Below are 21400 nucleotides of genomic sequence, written 5' to 3' on the forward strand. Positions count from 1 at the left end.
CTGAATCCATACTGGTTGTGTTATTATTAATGCAGAATCCATAAAGGTTATGATATTATAAATAGTAAATACACAATGCAGAATCCATTATGTCGGCCAGAGGTTGGAGACACCCAGCCAGGTCAGGTGATTCGTGTAATCATGTGAAACACTGATGTCTCACTCAACAGTAAACAAAACAACAGACAGTAAAAGTGTACACATAATACAATGTTGCATTGTATATAATTGTTGTATGTGTAAAGTATAAGTCAGGGAGTGCCCTATAGACCCCTGGGAGATGGAGTCTGTCTCTGTTACAATGCCCTATAGACCCCTGGGAGATGGAGTCTGTCCCCGTTACAATGCCCTCTGGGAGATGGAGTCTGTCCCCGTTACAATGCCCTATAGACCCCTGGGAGATGGAGTCTGTCTCTGTTACAATGCCCTATAGACCCCTGGGAGATGGAGTCTGTCCCCGTTACAATGCCCTCTGGGAGATGGAGTCTGTCCCCGTTACAATGCCCTATAGACCCCTGGGAGATGGAGTCTGTCTCTGTTACAATGCCCTATAGACCCCTGGGAGATGGAGTCTGTCCCCGTTACAATGCCCTCTGGGAGACGGAGTCTGTCCCCGTTACAATGCCCTATAGACCCCTGGGAGATGGAGTCTGTCCCCGTTACAATGCCCTCTGGGAGATGGAGTCTGTCCCCGTTACAATGCCCTATAGACCCCTGGGAGATGGAGTCTGTCTCTGTTACAATGCCCTATAGACCCCTGGGAGATGGAGTCTGTCCCCGTTACAATGCCCTCTGGGAGATGGAGTCTGTCCCCGTTACAATGCCCTCTTGGAGACGGAGTCTGTCCCCGTTACAATGCCCTCTGGGAGATGGAGTCTGTCCCCGTTACAATGCCCTCTGGGAGATGGAGTCTGTCCCCATTACAATGCCCTATAGACCCCTGGGAGATGGAGTCTGTCCCCGTTACAATGCCCTATAGACCCCTGGGAGATGGAGTCTGTCCCTGTTACAATGCACTATAGACCCCTGGGAGATGGAGTCTGTCCCCGTTACAATGCCCTCTGGGAGATGGAGTCTGTCCCCGTTACAATGCCCTATAGACCTCTGGGAGATGGAGTCTGTCCCCGTTACAATGCCCTCTGGGAGATGGAGTCTATCCCTGTTACAATGCCCTATAGACCTCTGGGAGATGGAGTCTGTCCCCGTTACAATGCCCTATAGACCTCTGGGAGATGGAGTCTGTCCCTGTTACAATGCCCTATAGACCCCTGGGAGATGGAGTCTATCCCTGTTACAATGCCCTATAGACCCCTGGGAGATGGAGTCTATCCCTGTTACAATGCCCTATAGACCTCTGGGAGATGGAGTCTATCCCTGTTACAATGCCCTATAGACCTCTGGGAGATGGAGTCTATCCCTGTTACAATGCCCTCTGGGAGATGGAGTCTATCCCTGTTACAATGCCCTCTGGGAGATGGAGTCTATCCCTGTTACAATGCCCTCTGGGAGATGGAGTCTATCCCTGTTACAATGCACTATAAAAAAGTAACCAAATAATAACCATACTATACAAAACCGATACAAGGACAAGCTCTCCTGGAGTCAGACTGAAGATCCACCGATACAAGGACAAGCTCTCTTGTCACCGTGATTATATTTTCAATCCCATAGTTGGAGAGGTGGGCCCCACCGCCCCACCCCACGTTGGGGTATGTATATATATATATATATATATATATATAATATATATATACGGACATGGGATATGACACCCCCTAGCGTTGATGTACGTATATATACAGACGTGGGAAAGAAAGAATTAAGGCCGAGTCATTCTTACGTCCAACCATGGCGCTGTGAATAACATCACACCTACTAGCCCACACAGTGATGTGAATAACAGCACACCTACTAGCCCACACAGTGATGTGAATAACAGCACACCTACTAGCCCACACAGTGATGTGAATAACAGCACACCTACTAGCCCACACAGTGATGTGAATAACAACACACCTACTAGCCCACACACAGTGATGTGAATAACACACCTACTAGCCCACACAGTGATGTGAATAACAGCACACCTACTAGCCCACACACAGTGCTGTGAGAAGATCACAGGTGTCCCCCTCCCCCCCATAGCTGACATATACACGGACCGTTGTGTCAGGAAGGCCATGAACATTATGACCGACCCCTCCCACCATCTCCTTGAACTCCTGCCATCTGGTAGGAGGTTCAAGAGCCTAGGAGGAAGCACCAGCAGGCTGTCCAACAGTTTCTTCCCCCAAACCATCAGGACTCTGAACACTCGCCACATATTGCCCCCAAGGAGGGATGAATAGCACTTTACACACATGCACTCTGCTCCTTTTATCTTCTTAATGTTTTTTTAACAAGGCCTTGCCTCTTTTTAATGTGTCTATTGTTTTTAAATGTGAAGCACCATGAGCCATGGAGAACGGTGTTTTTCTCCCCTGTGTGCCCAGTGTATATTTGTGGAAGTAACAATAAATCTGATTGATTGATTGATCAATCAAATCAAATCAAGTGATCTCGCAGGTCTGATATTCACTGCCGTTTATCGTTGCGTGAGCCAGGCTTCGTTATTTGTCTGGTATCGGCTCTGTTACGCTAGCCTGATGCTAATGCCACACTGACACAGTTCACACTGTGTCCTCTAGAGGGGGTCGGGGGGGGGGGACAGTTCACAAGGTGTCCTCCAGGGGGACAGTTCACAAGGTGTCCTCTAGGGGGTGCTGTTGCTCGTCCAGCGCCACCAGGTGGAACAGCGTGTCCTGGCTGGCCTCGGCCTCGCTCAGCGGCTCCAAGCGGACGAGGGCGGAGCTACGAGGCGCCGCGCTAGGCTCCTCCTCCTCCTCCTCCAGCAGCTCACTGGGGGGCGCTGGAGGAACAAACAAAAAAGTTTATAATAATATTATATATATATATATATATATATATAGAACGATTCCGTAGCGGGTCTCATGGTCGCAGCCTACGTATTTCCTGTAGGCGGACTCAACGCAGCTGCGGGTTTAAACCCTCACCAGGCGCATCTCTTCCACTACAGTGAACGGCAGTGTGACTGATGTTAGTTTGCCTCAAACTTTACTCCTTTACCTGCTTTTTTACTAACACTAACATTACAAAGATGCCCAGAACATCGAGATGAACCTGTGTAGTTTATGGCTGCTCCAACAGTAGTGGCAACATAAACAAAAACAAAAACGGAATGTCTAATATCCACCGCGGTGGCTGAGACCAGAGCCATTGAGTAATGGTTGAGACGAAGCAGGGAAAGATACATAACGCCAGTCTTACCCAATACCAAATCTTTCTGTTTTATTAACACAAGGCTGCTGTACTTTATACCTCATACTTTAAATGCTTAGTATGAGGTATAAAATACAGCAGCCTTGTGTTCATAAAACAGAAAGATTGGGTATTGGGTAAGACTGAAATTATGTATCTTTCAGGACCTTTCACTGCTTTGTCTCAACCATTACTCAAAGGCTCTGGTCTCAGCCACCGCGGTGGATATTTTGACATTCCGTATTTATTTATTTTTTATGTTGCCACTACTGTTGGAGCAGCCATAAACTACACAGGTTCATCCCGATGTTCTGGACATCTTTGTAATGTTAGTGTTAGTAAAAAAGCAGGTAAAGGAGTAAAGTTTGAGGCAAACTAACATCAGTCACACTGCCGTTCACTGTAGTGGAAGAGATGCGCCTGGTGAGGGTTTAAACCCGCAGCTACGTCGAGTCCGCCTACAGGAAATACGTAGGCTGCGACCATGAAACCGCTACGGAATCGGTCTATATACACACACACACACACACACACACACACACACACACACACACACACACTTTAATTTGATTTATTATCCCAGAAAGAATGGGGCCGCATTCTGCATTCAAGGAATGTAGGTGTGTTAAATGTACTATGGTGGGAGCTATCCATGGTGCTTAATTGTGTAACAGTGTGTAGGAGCTATCCAAGGTGCTGAAGTGTGTAACACTGTGTAGGAGCTATCCATGGTGCTGAAGTGTGTAACACTGTGTAGGAGCTATCCATGGTGCTGAAGTGTGTAACACTGTGTAGGAGCTATCCATGGTGCTGAAGTGTGTAACACTGTGTAGGAGCTATCCATGGTGCTGAAGTGTGTAACACTGTGTAGGAGCTATCCATGGTGCTGAAGTGTGTAACACTGTGTAGGAGCTATCCAAGGTGCTGAAGTAACACTGTAGGAGCTATCCATGGTGCTGAAGTAACATTGTAGGAGCTATCCATGGTGCTGAAGTGTGTAACACTGTGTATGAGCTATCCATGGTGCTGAAGTGTGTAACACTGTGTAGGAGCTATCCATGGTGCTGAAGTGTGTAACACTGTGTAGGAGCTATCCATGGTGCTGAAGTGTGTAACACTGTGTAGGAGCTATCCATGGTGTATTTCATAATAATATTATATATATATATATTTTTTTATATTTTATTTTGAATCCCATAAAAAATGTCTCTGTGACACATCTAGGGGCCGCTAGATCTGCATTCAAATAATTTCCTAGAAGCTTATTTGTCACTGGTCGATTTGCCTGTCTGCTACGAGCTTGCAGATCTGCTATTTTTCAATAGCTAAAGCACGACATGATGCTATAACACCAAAATGGGTTCCCGTTCAGAATGGGTTAATAAAACATTTATATAAATATAAACTAGAAAAGGAAAGGAAAAACGATAACTAAACTGAAACTGTATTGTGTTTACAAAACTAACTAAAACTGACTGAAATGATAAAACAAAAATGTGCTTAAGTTTTAGTTTCTGTCAATTTATTCATAAGCTAAATATGTAACTGAATGTTCCCTTTTTAAAATGCTATCTTTTCTAGAGTTTGTATTACACAATACTTAAACACACTAAAAACAAACACTTAAAACTAATAAACACTAAAAACTAAATCTAAGCGTTGTCACAAAAATAAAAAAACTAAATAAAAAACTAGCAAAACCCGCTCTAAAAGAGAATTAAAACTAACCGAATTTATTGAAATAATAAATAAGTCAAAACCAACTAAAAAACTAAACAATAATGAAAACAAACCCCAACCTTGGCAGGAGGAGTGTAGCAGCAGCATGTCATCACTAGAGGGCACTGTGGAGCAGGAGGTCTGTGGCGGCTCCAGCATGCTGCTGCTGCCGGCGTCCAGGAAGGCCAGCAGGGGGCAGTGCGTGTACTGGATCAGCTGCTTGTCTGGAAGACAAACGTTACGTTCCACACCTTCCGGTCCAGATCGGGGTTTTGACGGGTTCTTTAACTCATTTTGGGGCGGAAACCCCATTAGCACTTATGTTATGCTTTAGCTATTGAAAAATAGCAGATCTACTCATAGCGCGCCACCGAGTGGCGCGCTATGAGCTTGTAGGTCTGCTGTTTTGTTTTTAATCGAAGAACGACTGACATAGAAACATAGCTTTTTCAGAAAACTGTCAGGATGTAGAAGACGTTTTTTTTAATCTGATCTCAGGTCAGAATGGGTTAATACACTGGTTCCCAAAGTGGGGTCCGGGGACCCCCAGGGGTCCTTGAGGGAGTTCGAGGGGGGACGCAGCTAAATGATAATTTGTAACCAAATGGACCCTTATGGGTCTGTAACTCTGAGAGTGTACTAATGGAACCAAATGGACCCTTATGGGTCTGTAACTCTGAGAGTGTACTAATGGAACCAAATGGACCCTTATGGGTCTGTAACTCTGAGAGTGTACTAATGGAACCAAATGGACCCTTATGGGTCTGTAACTCTGAGAGTGTACAAATGGAACCAAATGGACCAATATAAATGCGTGTGAAATTGGGGGGGTCCTTGAAATGAATATGTTTCGGAATCACTGCTGGAGCCGTAAAAACCCTCCCTTATCGGGGTCACTGGCATATGTTTTCAAATGGGGGGTCCGTGGCCTAATAGATGTTGATTTGGGGGTCCTTGACACGATAAAGTTTGGGAACCACTGATCTACGCACTCCGGTTCGGATTTTAATTATAAAATTAAAAATTAAATAAAAAACGGACGTGAGATTTCCGCTGCCCAGTCAAAACGGTAGCAGTCGTCAAACCCACAGAATAACTCTCTTGTCCACTAGTCTCTTCTTCCTAACAGTTTAGTCTAGTCTCAACCCATTCTGACCTGAGATCAGATTCAAAAAATGTTCTTCTACATCCTGACAGTTTTCATTCCGACCTGAGATCAGATTCTAAAAATGTTCTTCTACATCCTGACAGTTTTCGATTTTTCAAAAATAGCAGACCTACAAGCTCGTATGTATGAGCTTGTAGATCTGCTATTTTTCAATAGCTAAAGCATAACATAATGCTAACACCAACAAAAGGGGTTCCCGCCCCAAAATGGGTTAATTTGTCGACGAAATTGTCTATTCGTAGTTTTAGTCATCATAGCCTAGCTTGAATTTAGTTTCCATTAAGTTTACGTCAGTGAGGAAAGATAGTCGACGGACATGTTTTCGTCACAGTTTGAACCCTGACCTGTGTTGTCTTCAGTGTCCAAGCGGTCTCTGGTCAGCTGCTCACTGCCGTCCTTAGAAACCACAAAGTCCTGCAGGAGAAAAACAATCACACCCGTGTGAACTGAGTGGTGCAACTCCCCTCTCTCTCTCCCCCCCCCCCCTCATCTTCTCTCTCTCTCTCTCTCTCTCTCTCTCATTAGCAGGCAACAGAGCAGCACTAATACTATCTCTCTCTCTGTTTCTGGCAAAACAGCGCCCCTACTGGTATGGATGCTGTTTTTGAGAAACAGCGCCCCCTCACGATTTTTGAGAAATCGTGATAATGTGGCGCGAATCTTTGAATATATATTATTTCAGAGCAAACTTTTTTAACTCAAATCTTTGCTTCTGGGGGGGGTTCCTGGAACTACATATTTTCAGATGGGGGGTCGGCGGCCAATTTCATAATTTTGGGGTCCTTGACATGAAAAACCTGATTTGAAACGACTGATTTTTTTCCAGAAAACTGTCAGGATTTAGAAGACATTTGTAGAATTGTCCTCAGGTCTAAATGGGGTTAAATGGTGTTGGGTAAGGACTAGTTAGACCCAACACAGTAGAGGATGTGGTGTTGGGTAAGGACTAGTTAGACCCAACACTGTCAACTCAAGATCAGAGCTTCTCCAGACTGCATGACTTATGATCACACACACACACACACACACACACACACACACACACACACACACACACACACACACACACACACACACACACACACACACACACACACACACACACACACACACACACACACACACACACACACACACACACACACACACTATAGGGGGCACGGTGGCACAGTTGGTAGTGCTGTCGCCTCACAGCTAGAAGGTCCTGGGTTCGATTCCCGCTCAGGGCACTGTGGGTGCTGGCGGCATGTTCCCTCCTCTGCGTCATCAGTGCCCATACCCGAAGGCGGGGTTGGCGAAAGGGCCTTTCTGTGTGGAGTTTGCATGTTCTCCCCGTGTCCCCTAGGGTAGGTACCCTCACAAAAACATGCAGTAATCCTGGTCTCTAAACCGCCTCCCCCTGGCCAGCCGGGGCGCCTGATGGAGGGGAAAGGAACTGGTTGGAATAACGTGTTCCTTCCACGCGCTACGTCCAACCAGGGAAACTCCCCCATGTCAGGTGTAAAGGAGCAACTTGGACACTCAAGCATGAAGGAAGCATGAGTTAAGTCCGTTGCTCTCCCCAGGTTGGCGGAGGGTGTGTAGAGCCCAGGATCACATTAGATGATTGGCACAGGGGTGAAAAATGTGTTACAAAATCGTGGGATAAAAAATATATAAAAAAGATCACACACACACACAGTTCCATTACCTCGTCAGTAAAGGGTTTACAGAACAACATGGCTTGGAAGTCTTCCAGACTACAATCAATGCTGTCCAGATAATCCATCAGCTCCACCCTGTGGACACATTTAGAATAACATTATATCAATTAATAACATTATGACTATTTTACATTTTCATGAGATGTAAACGCCATAATCATCAAGATTAAAACACAAAACAAGGTTTTCAGAACGACGAGGAAATAAACTCCCCATCCATTTTCCCCAATATAGACGTTAGCAAATTTATTTAACCCATTCTAGACCGTACAGCACAGCACAGCACAGCACAGCACAGCACAGGACAGGACAGTACAGTACAGTACAGTACAGTACAGTACAGCACAGGACTTACTTCCCCAGCAGGCTGATGTTCTGGGAGATGGCGGCGCTCTCGTTCATGATGGACTCCATCATTTTGAACGGGTCTTCAGCCACCAGCCCGCCCGAGGGCTTGGAGATCTGTTGTAGGGTGCTGCTAGAGGGCTTGGAGATCTGTTGTAGGGCGCTGCTAGAGGGCTTGGAGATCTGTTGTAGAGATGAGCTGCACTCCAGGGCTGTCAGGATGACATGTTAGGGTTAGGGGGGGTTTGTAGATCTGCTGTAGACAGTTGGATCCTGACGGTTTTCTGAAATACCTCATGTTTCCGCATCAGTAGGTGCTCAATATTTCATGTCAAGGACCCCAAAAATAATATGTATTTGGCCGCCGACCCCCTTCTGAAAATATGTTGTTTCAGGAACCCCCCAGAAGCAAAGACTTGAGTTAAAAACGTTCGCTCTGAAAGAATATATATTCAAATATTTGTGCCGCATTTTCACGTTGTTTTCAAAAATAGCAGACCTACAAGACCTACAAGCTCGTAGCGCGGCACTCGGTGCCGCACTATGAGCGTGTAGATCTGCTATTTTTCAACAGCTAAAGTATAACATAATGCTTTAGATGGTTCTGTTATGACCTCTCCTCTGCATGTTGTAGTGTTTAGATGGTTCTGTTATGACTTCTCCTCTGCATGCTGTAGTGTTTAGATGGTTCTGTTATGACTTCTCCTCTGCATGCTGTAGTATTTAGAGTTTAAAAGTATGGCTATTTAACAAAAATTACATTTATAATTGGAAGGTTTTTGTTAATTTTGTAACTTTTTTGTCAATTTCTAAGCCAATAATGCTGCTGCCCTGACGAACCTCTGTCTAAGCAGCAGCAAACTGATGCTATTTCTAACGCCATGAATCCGTCCTCAAATCTTCTATTAACGGCTAGCTGTGCCGTCATGCTCATTTTAGCACGGCTGGAGAGCCTACCGTATTTCAACCGATCGGATGGTCAGAATAACTGCCAGTTTTAATATGAATATTTAATTCCACTTTTGACTTTATTCTATCTTTTTTTTTGGGGGGCGACTCCTCTGCGTAATGACGATGTCATAGCTCTGCTCTAGATGATGTAATGGTGATGATGTCATAGCTCTGCTCTAGATGATGTAATGGTGACGTCATCATACCTCTCCTCTCCAGGTCCTCAGGAGGTTGTGAAGGAGCGTCCATGTCTTCTGCTTCCACCTCCTCCAGACCCACCTCCAACACCTCCACCTCTCTACGGGACACCATAACACACATAACACCTAGTAACACCTCTCTACGGGACACCATAACACACATAACACCTAGTAACACCTCTCTACGGGACACCATAACACACATACCACCTAGTAACACCTCTCTACGGGACACCATAACACACATAACACCTAGTAACACATCTCTACGGGACACCATAACACACATAACACCTAGTAACACATCTCTACGGTACACCGTGACACACATAACCAGGGCTGCACATAAGTGGTGCGCCAGTGCGCATGCGTCGTCAAAATTCAAAATGAGCTGTCAATCAAGCGCCGGGAAGCGCTTCTGCGTACCAACAGCCGGGGGCGGGGCCGCCCAGAATGATTATTTATTATGGCCAGAATACGAGTACATTCTGTGGCGAGAGCATTTCCCACCGACTGCCTGCACTCAAAGTGGCTAACTGGCCAATCACAGCACGTCTTGCGAGAGTGCACTGGCCATTGTGGCCAATCACAGCGCGTCCTTACTCAAACGAGGGAGGATTCCAAATCCATGCATGCTGCTTGCTACTGGGAGGAGGAGGACAGGAGTTTACTACAGAGAAACATTTACGCGACACATTATTCTTACAGTATTACAGCCAAACTCTCGTCAAAATGTCCAAGAAGCAAAAGCACCATTAAGTAACTATTTTGGTGTTCCAGCACCACCACCAACTCCGAAGAGACGCCGAACGAAACCACCACCTGAACCGTACAGAGAACGTGTGTTTGCGGAAAAGTGGTTTGGATGATGTCGGCTTTGGCTCCGAACTAATGCCGAGCGCAGCGAGATGTGGTGCAAACTATGCCGTCAGCATCGATAAGAACGGCACCTTTCATACAGGGATAAATATCATTTCAGTCACCCGGCTTTTGATAAGCAGGTTTTTTTCCAACCGTTTTTATGTGTATGCAAATCTGTGCCTGGTTTGCTGGGACCAGATACCACATTACGTCAGCGTTGAGAGCTGGGACCAGAGTACATGGTGTGTATATGTATGACTAGCTCTCAGTGATGACGTAATGTGGTATCTGGTCCCAGCAAACCAGGCACAGATTTGCATACACATAAAAACGGTTGAAAAAGACGGCTGTCACTTTGAAGAGACCAAGCGAAATTATTACTTGCGCGCTCTGCTTGCGCAAGTAATAATTAATAACTAACATAACAATAGTGGAGTGGGCAAAAGGGAGTGCAAAGCATTGCGGACCGGCACTGCTGCTGCACAACATGAAGCTCATCAACATGACGACAGCGTGTCCCGACATGCTGTCCCTCATTATCGTAAAGTCGAGTAGTGTACATAGATAGATAAATAGATAGATTTCTTTATTTTTGTGTCGTGCACCAAAGGCGCCCAGCCCACATGGGCTTACAGGACACACCATATCATTGCTTCAATATTGCATTGTGTACAATAAACAGATATGTTTTGTTGATATTCCCTTTTTTTTTTTTTTTTTTTTTTTTTACACAAACAAAACATTCTGCCTTAATTCCCACGACCTGCATAAAAAGTCTGCCAAAGCAAAAGTACCTTTCCTAAAACAAAATTCCAGTTTTTCATAGTCCTCCAACCAGAAAAAGTCAGCACAGATGGTTGTCATTTTACAAAATAATACATGTCTTAATTCTTCATATAATGGGCAGTAAAACAACTTACACTGTTTATTTTGCACCGACGTATGCTTCGCCGTACGGCGTGTCGTATGTTAAACAAATAGCTGATCTGCAAGCTCACACCGTGTCGCCTCCGCAACACGTTGTGAGCTAGTAGATCGGCTATTTAAATATATATATCTTTTAAAGTATCTAAATATTGCTTTGATGCTCATATTATCCTTAGGAAGTATTAAGAAGTTTGCATTAGAATATGCATATAGATTGTTTTGCTTTCTTTATATTAGTAATTGTATTGTCTTGTAATGTTCATTGTTGTTTTCTGTATGTTTGTATTGTTATTTGTGTGTAAAAAAGGAAAATAAATACATTGTTTAAAAAAAAAAAGAATATGCATATAGGGCTGGACCACACATAGACCTATAGCTGCAATTTGCAACTCTAGATTTTTTTTTTAAATAATGGGATGAATCTAGAGTTGCAATACCCTCCATTGACTCCCCAGTCCCCACTCATACAACCAGTAAGACGCGCAAACGCGGGAAGCGAACGCAGCTGAGACCCTGCAGATCATGTCTATCTGTCTGTCTGTCTGTCCCGCTGTTACTGTATATGTGGACCTGGCCCCTTTTGTGCCCATATATGGAGCTGAGTGATTTGTTTGTGATTGATGCAACACACTCCATATTTGGACGTATTGATGCAACACACTCCATATTTGGACGTATAGCGGGACAGACAGACACACACACACACACACACACACACACACACACACACACACACACACACACATACACACACACAGACACACAGACAGACAGACATGATCTGCTAGGTCTCATAGTAAGTGCTCATTGCGTTCGCAATAAATATCGTTTTGCTATAAGTTATTCATGCATCCCTCTGTCATCCCTCCAGGCGTAAACCGTCTCACCCTTCCTCCAGGGCAGACCGACAGACAGACAGACCGACAGACAGACAGACAGGCGTAAACCGTCTCACCCTTCCTCCAGGACCCTCAAGGTGCTCTCCATGATGTCATCGGCCACGCCTCCCGGCTCCTCCCCCTGCTGCGTCACGTCGCAAATGATGACGTCATCGGTTATCTTAGGATACGAAACATATCAATTCAATTCAAAGGGCTTTATTGGCACGAGAAAACGTACGTTTACATTGCCAAAGCAGAAAGAAAAATACAACAATACAGCAATACAATCAAAACAAAAATGATGTACATTTGAAGGTCAGAATCTTCAATAGATCAACTTCTATGTACCAAGATCACTCGATGCAGGTATAGTGCAGGAATATACACAATGATTAGTCTTTAGGGTGGTTGTGTTCCATTTGATATCCTTCTCCTATCACAGCAACTCACAAATCTTGCTGCTGTGTTTGCACATTGTCGTACTTCGCCCAGCAGATATGGGAGTTTTTTGTCATTGGTCATGTTTTCAAAATCTCCGTGTGTGGTTGTAATCTGTGGGAAGTATGTGTCTCTGATGTCTTGGTACACAATGGACAGATGGAAGTGTAGCTCGGTTTCCACTTAATTTAGTGTGCAGTGGGTGCATAGTCTGTCTTCTCTCGGGATACAGGTCTGCCTATGACGGCCTTTCTCCATCGCGAGACTGTGTGCTCACTGAGTCTGTACGTAGTTAAGGGTTTTCTTTGTTTTGGGTCGGTCACGGTGCTCAGGTATTCTGCCACTGTGTATTCTCTGTTTAGGGCCAGATAGCATTCTAGTTTACTCTGCTTTTGTGTTGCTTCTTTCCAATGTGTCATATCATATCGACCATGTCAACACTAGACCAGGAAGGTAAGCTTTACGTTTTATTTATTTTTTAGAAGCAACAATTTGAGTTAAAGAACGTTCACTCTGTAACAATATATATACTCAAAAGATTTGAGCCACATTTTCACGGTTTTAAAAAAAAATAGCAGATGTGCCGCTCTATCTGGACTAGTAACTGGACTAAGGAAAGGAAAGGTACTATGTTTACCCGGCAGGGTAACTGGACTAAGGAAAGGAAAGGTACTATGTTTACCCAGGGTAACTGGACTAAGGAAAGGAAAGGTACTATGTCTACCCAGGGTAACTGGACTAAGGAAAGGAAAGGTACTATGTTTACCCAGGGTAACTGGACTAAGGAAAGGAAAGGTACTATGTTTACCCAGGGTAACTGGACTAAGCTCAATAACTTGTTTACAGCCAGGCCCTGCTCATAGAACATTTCATGGTAGGGGTTCAATGCCTTGTCCAAGGGCACTTCAGCGGTGGTAATTTTAACGTGCCGGTCCGGGGATACGAACTAGCGACCTTCCGATATCAAAACCGCTCCGCAAACCGTTCGGCCACCGCTGCCCCCAAATCAGTGAATGTGTGAAACTCACCTGGTCCTCATAGATCTGATGGATGAATTTGGATTTCTTTCCGTTGCTGTTCATCAGGATGGGTCTGGAAGAAAGCGCACGCACACACGCATACACACATACACGCACACACACACACACACACACACACACACACGAACAAAACGTATGTATATATATATATATATACGAGTAAGACGCGCAAACGCGGGAAGCGAACGCAGCTCGTACATATTTGGGTTTTGGACGTATAGCTGCTTTGGGGACTCCTTATATGGTGCCCCTTTTGTGCCCATATATGGAGCTGAGTGGAACTGGCCCCTTTTGTGCCCATATATGGAGCTGAGTGATTGCTGATGCAACACACTCCATATTTGGATAGCGGGACAGACACACACACACACATAGACAGACAGACAGACAGACAGACATGATCTGCTAGGTCTCATAGTAAGTGCTCACTGCGTTCGCAAAAACATGTCCTCATAAACAGTCAAATGATTGCATAAAGGACATACACAGTAGGAGAACAGACCGTTTACTGAGTGTCTATAAGGCAGAACTTTGTCACATGGAATAGTGTTGGCAATATTAGGGCTGCAACTAACGATTGTTTTCATCATCGATTCATCTGCCGATCATTTAAACGATTAAATGATTAATCGGATTATTTATGACACTTATTTTAGCTATCACCTTAAAAATATAAAATGTCATTTGATTAGCTGCTGATTAGGCTGCTATTCAAATAGCACTAAATTAAACTAAACTAAATTAATTAAAGCAACTCATGGTGTCTTTAGGCTTATTGTGACTGCATACATTAGATTAAAGAATAGCTACACATGTGTCAGTCTAGAAGGAACAGTAACTCTTCTGAACTCAAATACAGTAGGTCATTTAAAAATAAATATTGTTCTTGTTCTTGATTTATAATCGTTATGTGTCATATTTTGCTTTGCAGTCACTACTGTGCAACTATCATCAGATTGTAAGGGACGAGAGAAGGATTACTTCTCTTTTACTTTACTTACACTCAACAGTGGAGACACTATGGTTAAGTGCATGGAAATCACCTGTGATAAATTGCAAAAATAAGTAGTAGCCTTGCCGAGCCATGAGGCCCATAGGGGCAGGAGCCTATCTCCTGTTTCTGTAGCCATGAGGCCCATAGGGCCTATCTCCTGTTTCTGTAGCCATGAGGCCCATAGGGGCAGGAGCCTATCTCCTGTTTCTGTAGCCATGAGGCCCATAGGGCCTATCTCCTGTTTCTGTAGCCATGAGGCCCATAGGGGCAGGAGCCTATCTCCTGTTTCTGTAGCCATGAGGCCCATAGGGGCAGGAGGCTATCACCTGTTTCTGTAGCCATGAGGCCCATAGGGGCAGGAGCCTATCTCCTGTTTCTGTAGCCATGAGGCCCATAGGGCCTATCTCCTGTTTCTGTAGCCATGAGGCCCATAGGGGCAGGAGCCTATCTCCTGTTTCTGTAGCCATGAGGCCCATAGGGGCAGGAGGCTATCACCTGTTTCTGTAGCCATAAGGCCCATAGGGGCAGGAGCCTGTCTCCTGTTTCTGTAGCCATGAGGCCCATAGGGGCAGGAGCCTGTCTCCTGTTTCTGTAGCCATGAGGCCCATAGGGGCAGGAGGCTATCAGCTGTTTCTGTAGCCATGAGGCCCATAGGGGCAGGAGCCTATCTCCTGTTTCTGTAGCGTGAGGCAGCTTGATGTACAAGTACACCCCCTGGACATGACGCTAGTATGTCGCAGGGACATCCAACCCTTGATGCTGAGTGTCAAGCAGGGAGGCACTGGGTCCCATTTTTTGTCTTTGGTATGACCCGGCCGGGGATCGAACCCCGACCTCCCAGTCTCAGGGCGGACACTCTAACCACAAGGCCACTGAGCTGGTAATTTATTTTGTTGACAACTAATTGAATAATCGATTCGATTACGATTAATGGATGAATCTTTGCAGCCATAGTTGGCATGCTGGTCCCACCTGTTCCCACCAGAGATATTACCTTTTGCGCTTCAGGTTGAGGATGTGGTTGTTCTGCACCAGCGTCACGATGAAGTGAATCAGCTGGAAAAAAATATAATATATGTTTACACATCATTAGAATATATACATGTTTACATTATTAACGCTAATTATGCTGAGGACGTGTAATCAAAACCTCGGTGTGCCTTGGACGTGTATAGACGTCTTTTCTTTTCTTTTTTTTTGAGTGGTGAAACCACTCCTAGAACCAGCAATGTCCGTCCGTCCGTCCCTTTGTATGTTTAGGGTACCGCCAGGGGGCGCTGTTGCACCACGCACTTCAGACGAGGTCTGATTTTATTCTATTTTCCCTTCAGATTTTACGGGGGCCAGATTCGAATCGCAGCCGTCCGTAGGTTCCCTTTGAGAGCGGCTTTTGAAGGAGTCAAGGGATTCGCGTGTCTTAATGACTGTTGGTAGGGCGTTCCACATTTCCGTGGCATAGGAGCGAAAATAATGTAGTCCCTCGTTTGTGCCGAATCTGGGTTGCCACATGGTTCGTTGTGAGAGTTTGTTGTGACAGTGGAACGTCTGAAGTCCCTCCCAGTTGTCTTTGGGGGGGGGGGGGGGACGGAAGGCGGGGCTTTTCAGAGTAAAATCTGCCTCATCCTCTGGCACTCTAGTGCCTTTATTGTGAAGAATTAATTATATTATTATTATTATTATTGTAATAATAAATACCTTCTTAATAAGCTGTTGTTGGTGAGCATGTTTCTGCCGCAGATCAGAAATCTCTCTCCACAGCGCTTCATTCTCCCTAGTGGACGAACACAGAACAGCGTCATATACTGTACAAACTACAAACTGTATTTATAAACTACAGAACAGAACAGGCAAGGCAATTTCATTTATATAGCACCTTTCATACACACTAGGCAATTCAAAGGGCTTTACAGAATAAAAACAAATACAGAGTGCAACAGTGCACTTTTAAAATGAATACAGATTATAATAGATACAATTAAAATAAGATATGGGAGAATATAAATTATAACAAATACTCCCACATTTAATAGAAACAGAACACACAGCTAATTTAAAGTCCTAGCTGTTATTAGTAGACATCACTGGGATTAGGCAATGCTAAATAAATAAGTTTTATACCAAACTACAAAACTACAAAAGCCTCACACCAAACTACAAAACTACAAAGCCTCACACCAAACTACAAAACTACAAAAGCCTCACACCAAACTACAAAACTCACATTTATATAAACTACATTCTCCTGGCTGGTGGACAGCGGTGATGAATTGAATACATGTCCAAGACATTTTTGGACCACAATGCTTATATGAGACGATCTTAAGACTCTCCATATAGAGAAAAACTATGTGTGTGTGTGTGTGTGTGTGTGTGTGTGTGTGTGTGTGTGTGTGTGTGTGCGTGTGTTAACCGTTTCATGGAGGTTAGTCTGGCGTCCACTGCTTCCTGTCTCCCGTGGACGTTTTGGACGCTGGTCAACAGTCTGGTCAGATCCTCCTGTCTCCTATCCTCACCTGGCCGGGTGGACGACACCTGGCACACACACACACACACACACACACACACACACACACACACACACACACACACACACGAAGGAGAGCAGGCATAAGTTCTCCTTCGTGCCTGTAGCTATCCAGGCTCTAAATGCCGATATAGGAGGAGGTAACTTGTCACGTGACCTGACTCACTTATATATTAATTATCTATACAACTGTTCTGGAAAAGTTATGAATTATAATGTTATACACTGATACCTTGAACGCTGCCGTCCTGTTTTAATGTTCTATGTGTACTATGTGCCTTTTTTTACTGTGTTCTTGTGTTTCACGTTACCTGCCTGTGTTATTGTGCCTTGCTGTAAACCAAATCGCCCCACGGGGACAAACAAATAAATAAATGAACCTGAACACACACACACACACATACACACACACACATACACACACACACGCACACACACACACACACACATAATATAATGGTGGAGTCCCACCGCAGCGTTTAACATTGGTCCGGTTCCCATGGCAACGGCCCACCGCTCCAACTATGGGATAAAGCAGTTGTAGTCTGACTCCGGGAGAGCTTGTCCTTGTCTCTTTAAAGTGAACACGTATTAAAGTACGGGTTTAGGGGTCAGGGGTCAGAGGTCAGAGGTCAGGGGTCAGGGGTTACCTTCCTCTTGATGTGCTCCAGCAGGTCATCTTGTCCGTGTTTAAAGAACGGGTGTTGAAACTCCACCGGTCCGTCTCTCTCCTGCTTCACCATGTGACCCGAGTCACATGACATCACCTTACGGAAGCCATCTGGAATAATAAGAATAACAACAATAATAATATTATTAATAATTATAATAATATTAATAATAATTACACATGTTCAGCTGTCGTATGAAGGAGGCCATATTGCTGTGATAATAATAATAATAATAATAATAATAATAATAATAATAATATTTACACATGTTCAGCTGTCGTATGAAGGAAGCCATATTGCTGTGTTTGAAGAACTTGGGCAGGATGTCTTTGGCAAAGCGTTGCTCGTCCAGAACCAGGAAGCTGTTCCCCTCCTGGTGACACAAAGGGTTAACAGCATTAATAACATTAAAGGGTTAACAGCATTAATAAGATGATTGAATGAAGATTATATGCACTATTTTAATCATTAAATAAAATGAATCCAGCCAGATCGGCGCGGCCATAGTAGAAGAAATGACTCTGCCCGGTAAATTCAGGGTACATTGCGTTATTAAAATGACACAAAGTGCATTTTAGAGAGAAACTGGGGACCTGAGATGCTTCCCAGGTTCGAGAATAGACTTTTACCTTAAGGTCTAGCAGGCTTTGTTTCGGTGAGTGGTTACGTCGTTTTGTTTATTTGCTGGTATTAGAAAAACAGCGCACGGGAGTGGAAATATGACCAGTGGGCTGTGGAAGGTACTTCCACAAGGCGTCAGAGAGAGACACTCGCTGTAAGCATTGGACCAGGGCTAACTTCTCCTATGCATGCTGTAGTGTTTAGATGGTTCTGTTATGACTTCTCCTCTGCATGTTGTAGTGTTCAGATGGTTCTGTTATGACTTCTCCTCTGCATGCTGTAGTGATTAGATGGTTCTGTTATGACTGCATGTTGTAGTGTTTAGATGGTTTTGTTATGACTGCATGCTGTAGTGTTTAGATGGTTCTGTTATGACTGCATGCTGTAGTGTTTAGATGGTTCTGTTATGACTGCATGCTGTAGTGTTTAGATGGTTCTGTTATGACTGCATGCTGTAGTGTTTAGATGGTTCTGTTATGACTGCATGCTGTAGTGTTTAGATGGTTCTGTTATGACTGCATGCTGTAGTGTTTAGATGGTTCTGTTATGACTGCATGCTGTAGTGTTTAGATGGTTCTGTTATGACTTCTCCTCTGCATGCTGTAGTGTTTAGATGGTTCTGTTATGACTGCATGCTGTAGTGTTTAGATGGTTCTGTTATGACTGCATGCTGTAGTGTTTAGATGGTTCTGTTAGGACTTCTCCTCTGCATGCTGTAGTGTTTACAAAACCAATTTCCGAAAGGACAAATAAAGTATCTATCTATCTATCTCTCTATCTCTCTATCTCTCTATCTATCTATCTATCTATCTATCTATCTAACCTGACACCAGCAGATCAATTGCATTAGTATCCCACGTATGTCCACAGATCATGATTATATTTAAATGATGTTATATAAATGTATCTCTGGTCCATAACTAGTCATAATGCTATATTATTGTTGTCTAAACAGACCTGACTCCAGCAGATATCAGAGCATTTAGTATAATGATATTTAAATTGATTGATTGATTGATTGAAATCTTTATTAACAGTTTGCAGAATTACAGTACATTTCAAGCACAAACTCAATACAAAGACTGTTAACTGTGAGTGGACGACCCAATTAAGCCTTACACTTGTTTACAACAGGGTCCACATTGTTCAATTCATCAAAACATTTAGAGACAAACAAATAGACACTTCTATGTAGTTAAAGAACAGAACAGGAATTCATCATATAGGAAGCGAAAAGGGGAAAAAAGTATATATACAGTGAGGGGTTATGGGGGTGATGTTATGGATGTTATGGTTGTCTAAACAGACCTGACTCCAGCAGATATCAGAGCATTTAGTATAATGATATTTAAATGATGTTATTGTTGTCTAAACAGACCTGACTCCAGCAGATATCAGAGCATTTAGTATAATGATATTTAAATGATGTTATGGTTGTCTAAACAGACCTGACTCCAGCAGATATCAGAGCATTTAGTATAATGATATTTAAATTATGTTATTCTTGTATAACCCGACCTGACTCCAGCAGATTAACCCGTTGGTGTCCGAGTCGTCTAAGGTCCACAGATCATTAATGATCCGGTTTAAATGATCTTATAATGAAGGATAAGTTATAATATTATAGTTAATAAACAGACCTGAGACCAGCAGATCAGCCCGTTGGTCTCCTCGTCTTCCACCAGGGTCCACAGATCATAAACATATATATTATATTATAGTTAATAAACAGTAAAACAGACCTGAGACCAGCAGATCAGCCCGTTGGTCTCCTCGTCTTCCACCAGGGTCCACAGCTTGCTCAGGAAGGCTGGAACGGCGGAGGAGGAATTCTGCTGCTGCTGCTGCTTCATCATAGTCACATTATTGGTGACCATTTTTTGCCCTCGTTGTAACGGATTTATTTTTTATTTTACAGCCGTTTTGATGATGATGATGATGATGAAGATGTCAACATGAGAATGAGATGCGCAGCCACTTTCTCTCCACGGACACACGCAAACACACTCACTCGCACAGCTGTGTGACACACACACACACACACACACAATACTTCCTGTTCCAATCCACGCCCATTGGTCCAGACAGGAGAAGACCCCCTCCCACCCAGCTCACGTCACGTGTGTGTGTGTGTGTGTGTGTGTGTGTGTGTGTGTGTGTGTGTGTGTGTGTGTGTGTGTGTGTGTGTGTGTGTGTGCGTGCGTGCGTGCGTGCGCGCGCATGCGTGCGTGTGTCATAAAAAAAAAACTCAGTTCATTCCATAACAATTATCTGTCACACTTTTTTTAATGAACGAACACGAACGGGGGCCGTGAAGGAACGGGACGGGGGAACAACGCCCTCGCGCGGTCACAGCTTTGGACGCGTCACCAAGTCCAGTGTAACAGCGGTTTCTAATGTTGGTTACCATAGCAACACGAGACACAAACGCCGAGACCGCCGGAGAGAGAGAGATAGAGAGATATAGAGAGACACACAGAGAGAGAGAGGTGAGTTTTGTGTTCGAAATCGATGATTTAGACGATTCCAATATAATTGATCACTTATTATACAATTAATTAACTTAGCATCCGATTCCAGCAGATAAAAGCTACATGTAATGAGAGAGAGCTGCAGAGCCCTGGTTTTGTGTTACATCAGCATAATTATTAGATTAGGATGTTTGGAAGAAGTACTCATATTTTTACTCAAATTGCTCAACGATGTAGAAAATACTCTGTTTAAGTAAAAGTTCGGGATTTACAATTTACTTATGGGGAACAAGTACAAAAGTATTGTCATCCAAATGTACTTAAAGTATCTGTGAATAGTATTAATATATATCATAGTAAATGTACTTAATGTAGGCCTACTACAGTATCTGTAACAGTAAATAGTATATATATATCATAGTAAATGTACTTAGTGTAGGCCCTACAGTATCTGTAAAATAAATAGTATATATTTATATATATTTATATATATATCATGTACTTAAAGCCTACAAGTAGAAAGTATCATTATGCAGATATATTATCTGCCGTTTAACAAGTTCTCAGA

At 43.7% G+C, this 21400-nt stretch overlaps 1 protein-coding gene across 2 annotated transcripts; it reads right to left on the bottom strand.

The window, feature by feature from the left end:
- Window positions 1–2732: 2732 nt before the first annotated feature.
- hsf2 (heat shock transcription factor 2) lies at window positions 2733–20383 on the bottom strand. 2 transcript variants are annotated; one of them, XM_080783269.1, is made up of 14 exons: window positions 20104–20383; window positions 18005–18113; window positions 17720–17850; window positions 16956–17077; window positions 16241–16316; window positions 15540–15601; window positions 13540–13603; window positions 12148–12251; window positions 9411–9502; window positions 8264–8465; window positions 7896–7983; window positions 6550–6619; window positions 5118–5261; window positions 2733–2908 (listed from the first exon to the last, which is right to left on the bottom strand). In XM_080783269.1, the coding sequence occupies exons 1-14, from the start codon at window positions 20236–20238 to the stop codon at window positions 2739–2741; spliced, it is 1569 nt and encodes a 522-aa protein (XP_080639395.1). In that variant the 5' UTR covers window positions 20239–20383; the 3' UTR covers window positions 2733–2738. The 2 variants fall into 2 exon arrangements, with proteins under 2 accessions (XP_080639395.1, XP_080639396.1); XM_080783270.1 differs by lacking the exons at window positions 18005–18113; window positions 20104–20383 and adding an exon at window positions 17918–17947.
- Between the last annotated feature and the right edge of the window lie 1017 nt (window positions 20384–21400).

Source organism: Protomyctophum bolini, assembly GCF_963924005.1.
Source record: "Protomyctophum bolini genome assembly, chromosome: 15".
Taxonomy (NCBI): Eukaryota; Metazoa; Chordata; class Actinopteri; order Myctophiformes; family Myctophidae; genus Protomyctophum; species Protomyctophum bolini.

Coding starts and splice junctions, on each gene's coding strand:
- hsf2 (XM_080783269.1), bottom strand. CDS start 20,238: ATGGTCACCAATAATGTGACTATGATGAAGCAGCAGCAGCAGCAGAAT. Junction 9,503..12,147: donor TTGAGGGTCCTGGAGGAAGG/GTGAGACGGTTT, acceptor GGTGTCCCGTAG/AGAGGTGGAGGTGTTGGAGG. Junction 7,984..8,263: donor AACATCAGCCTGCTGGGGAA/GTAAGTCCTGTG, acceptor ATGTGTCCACAG/GGTGGAGCTGATGGATTATC.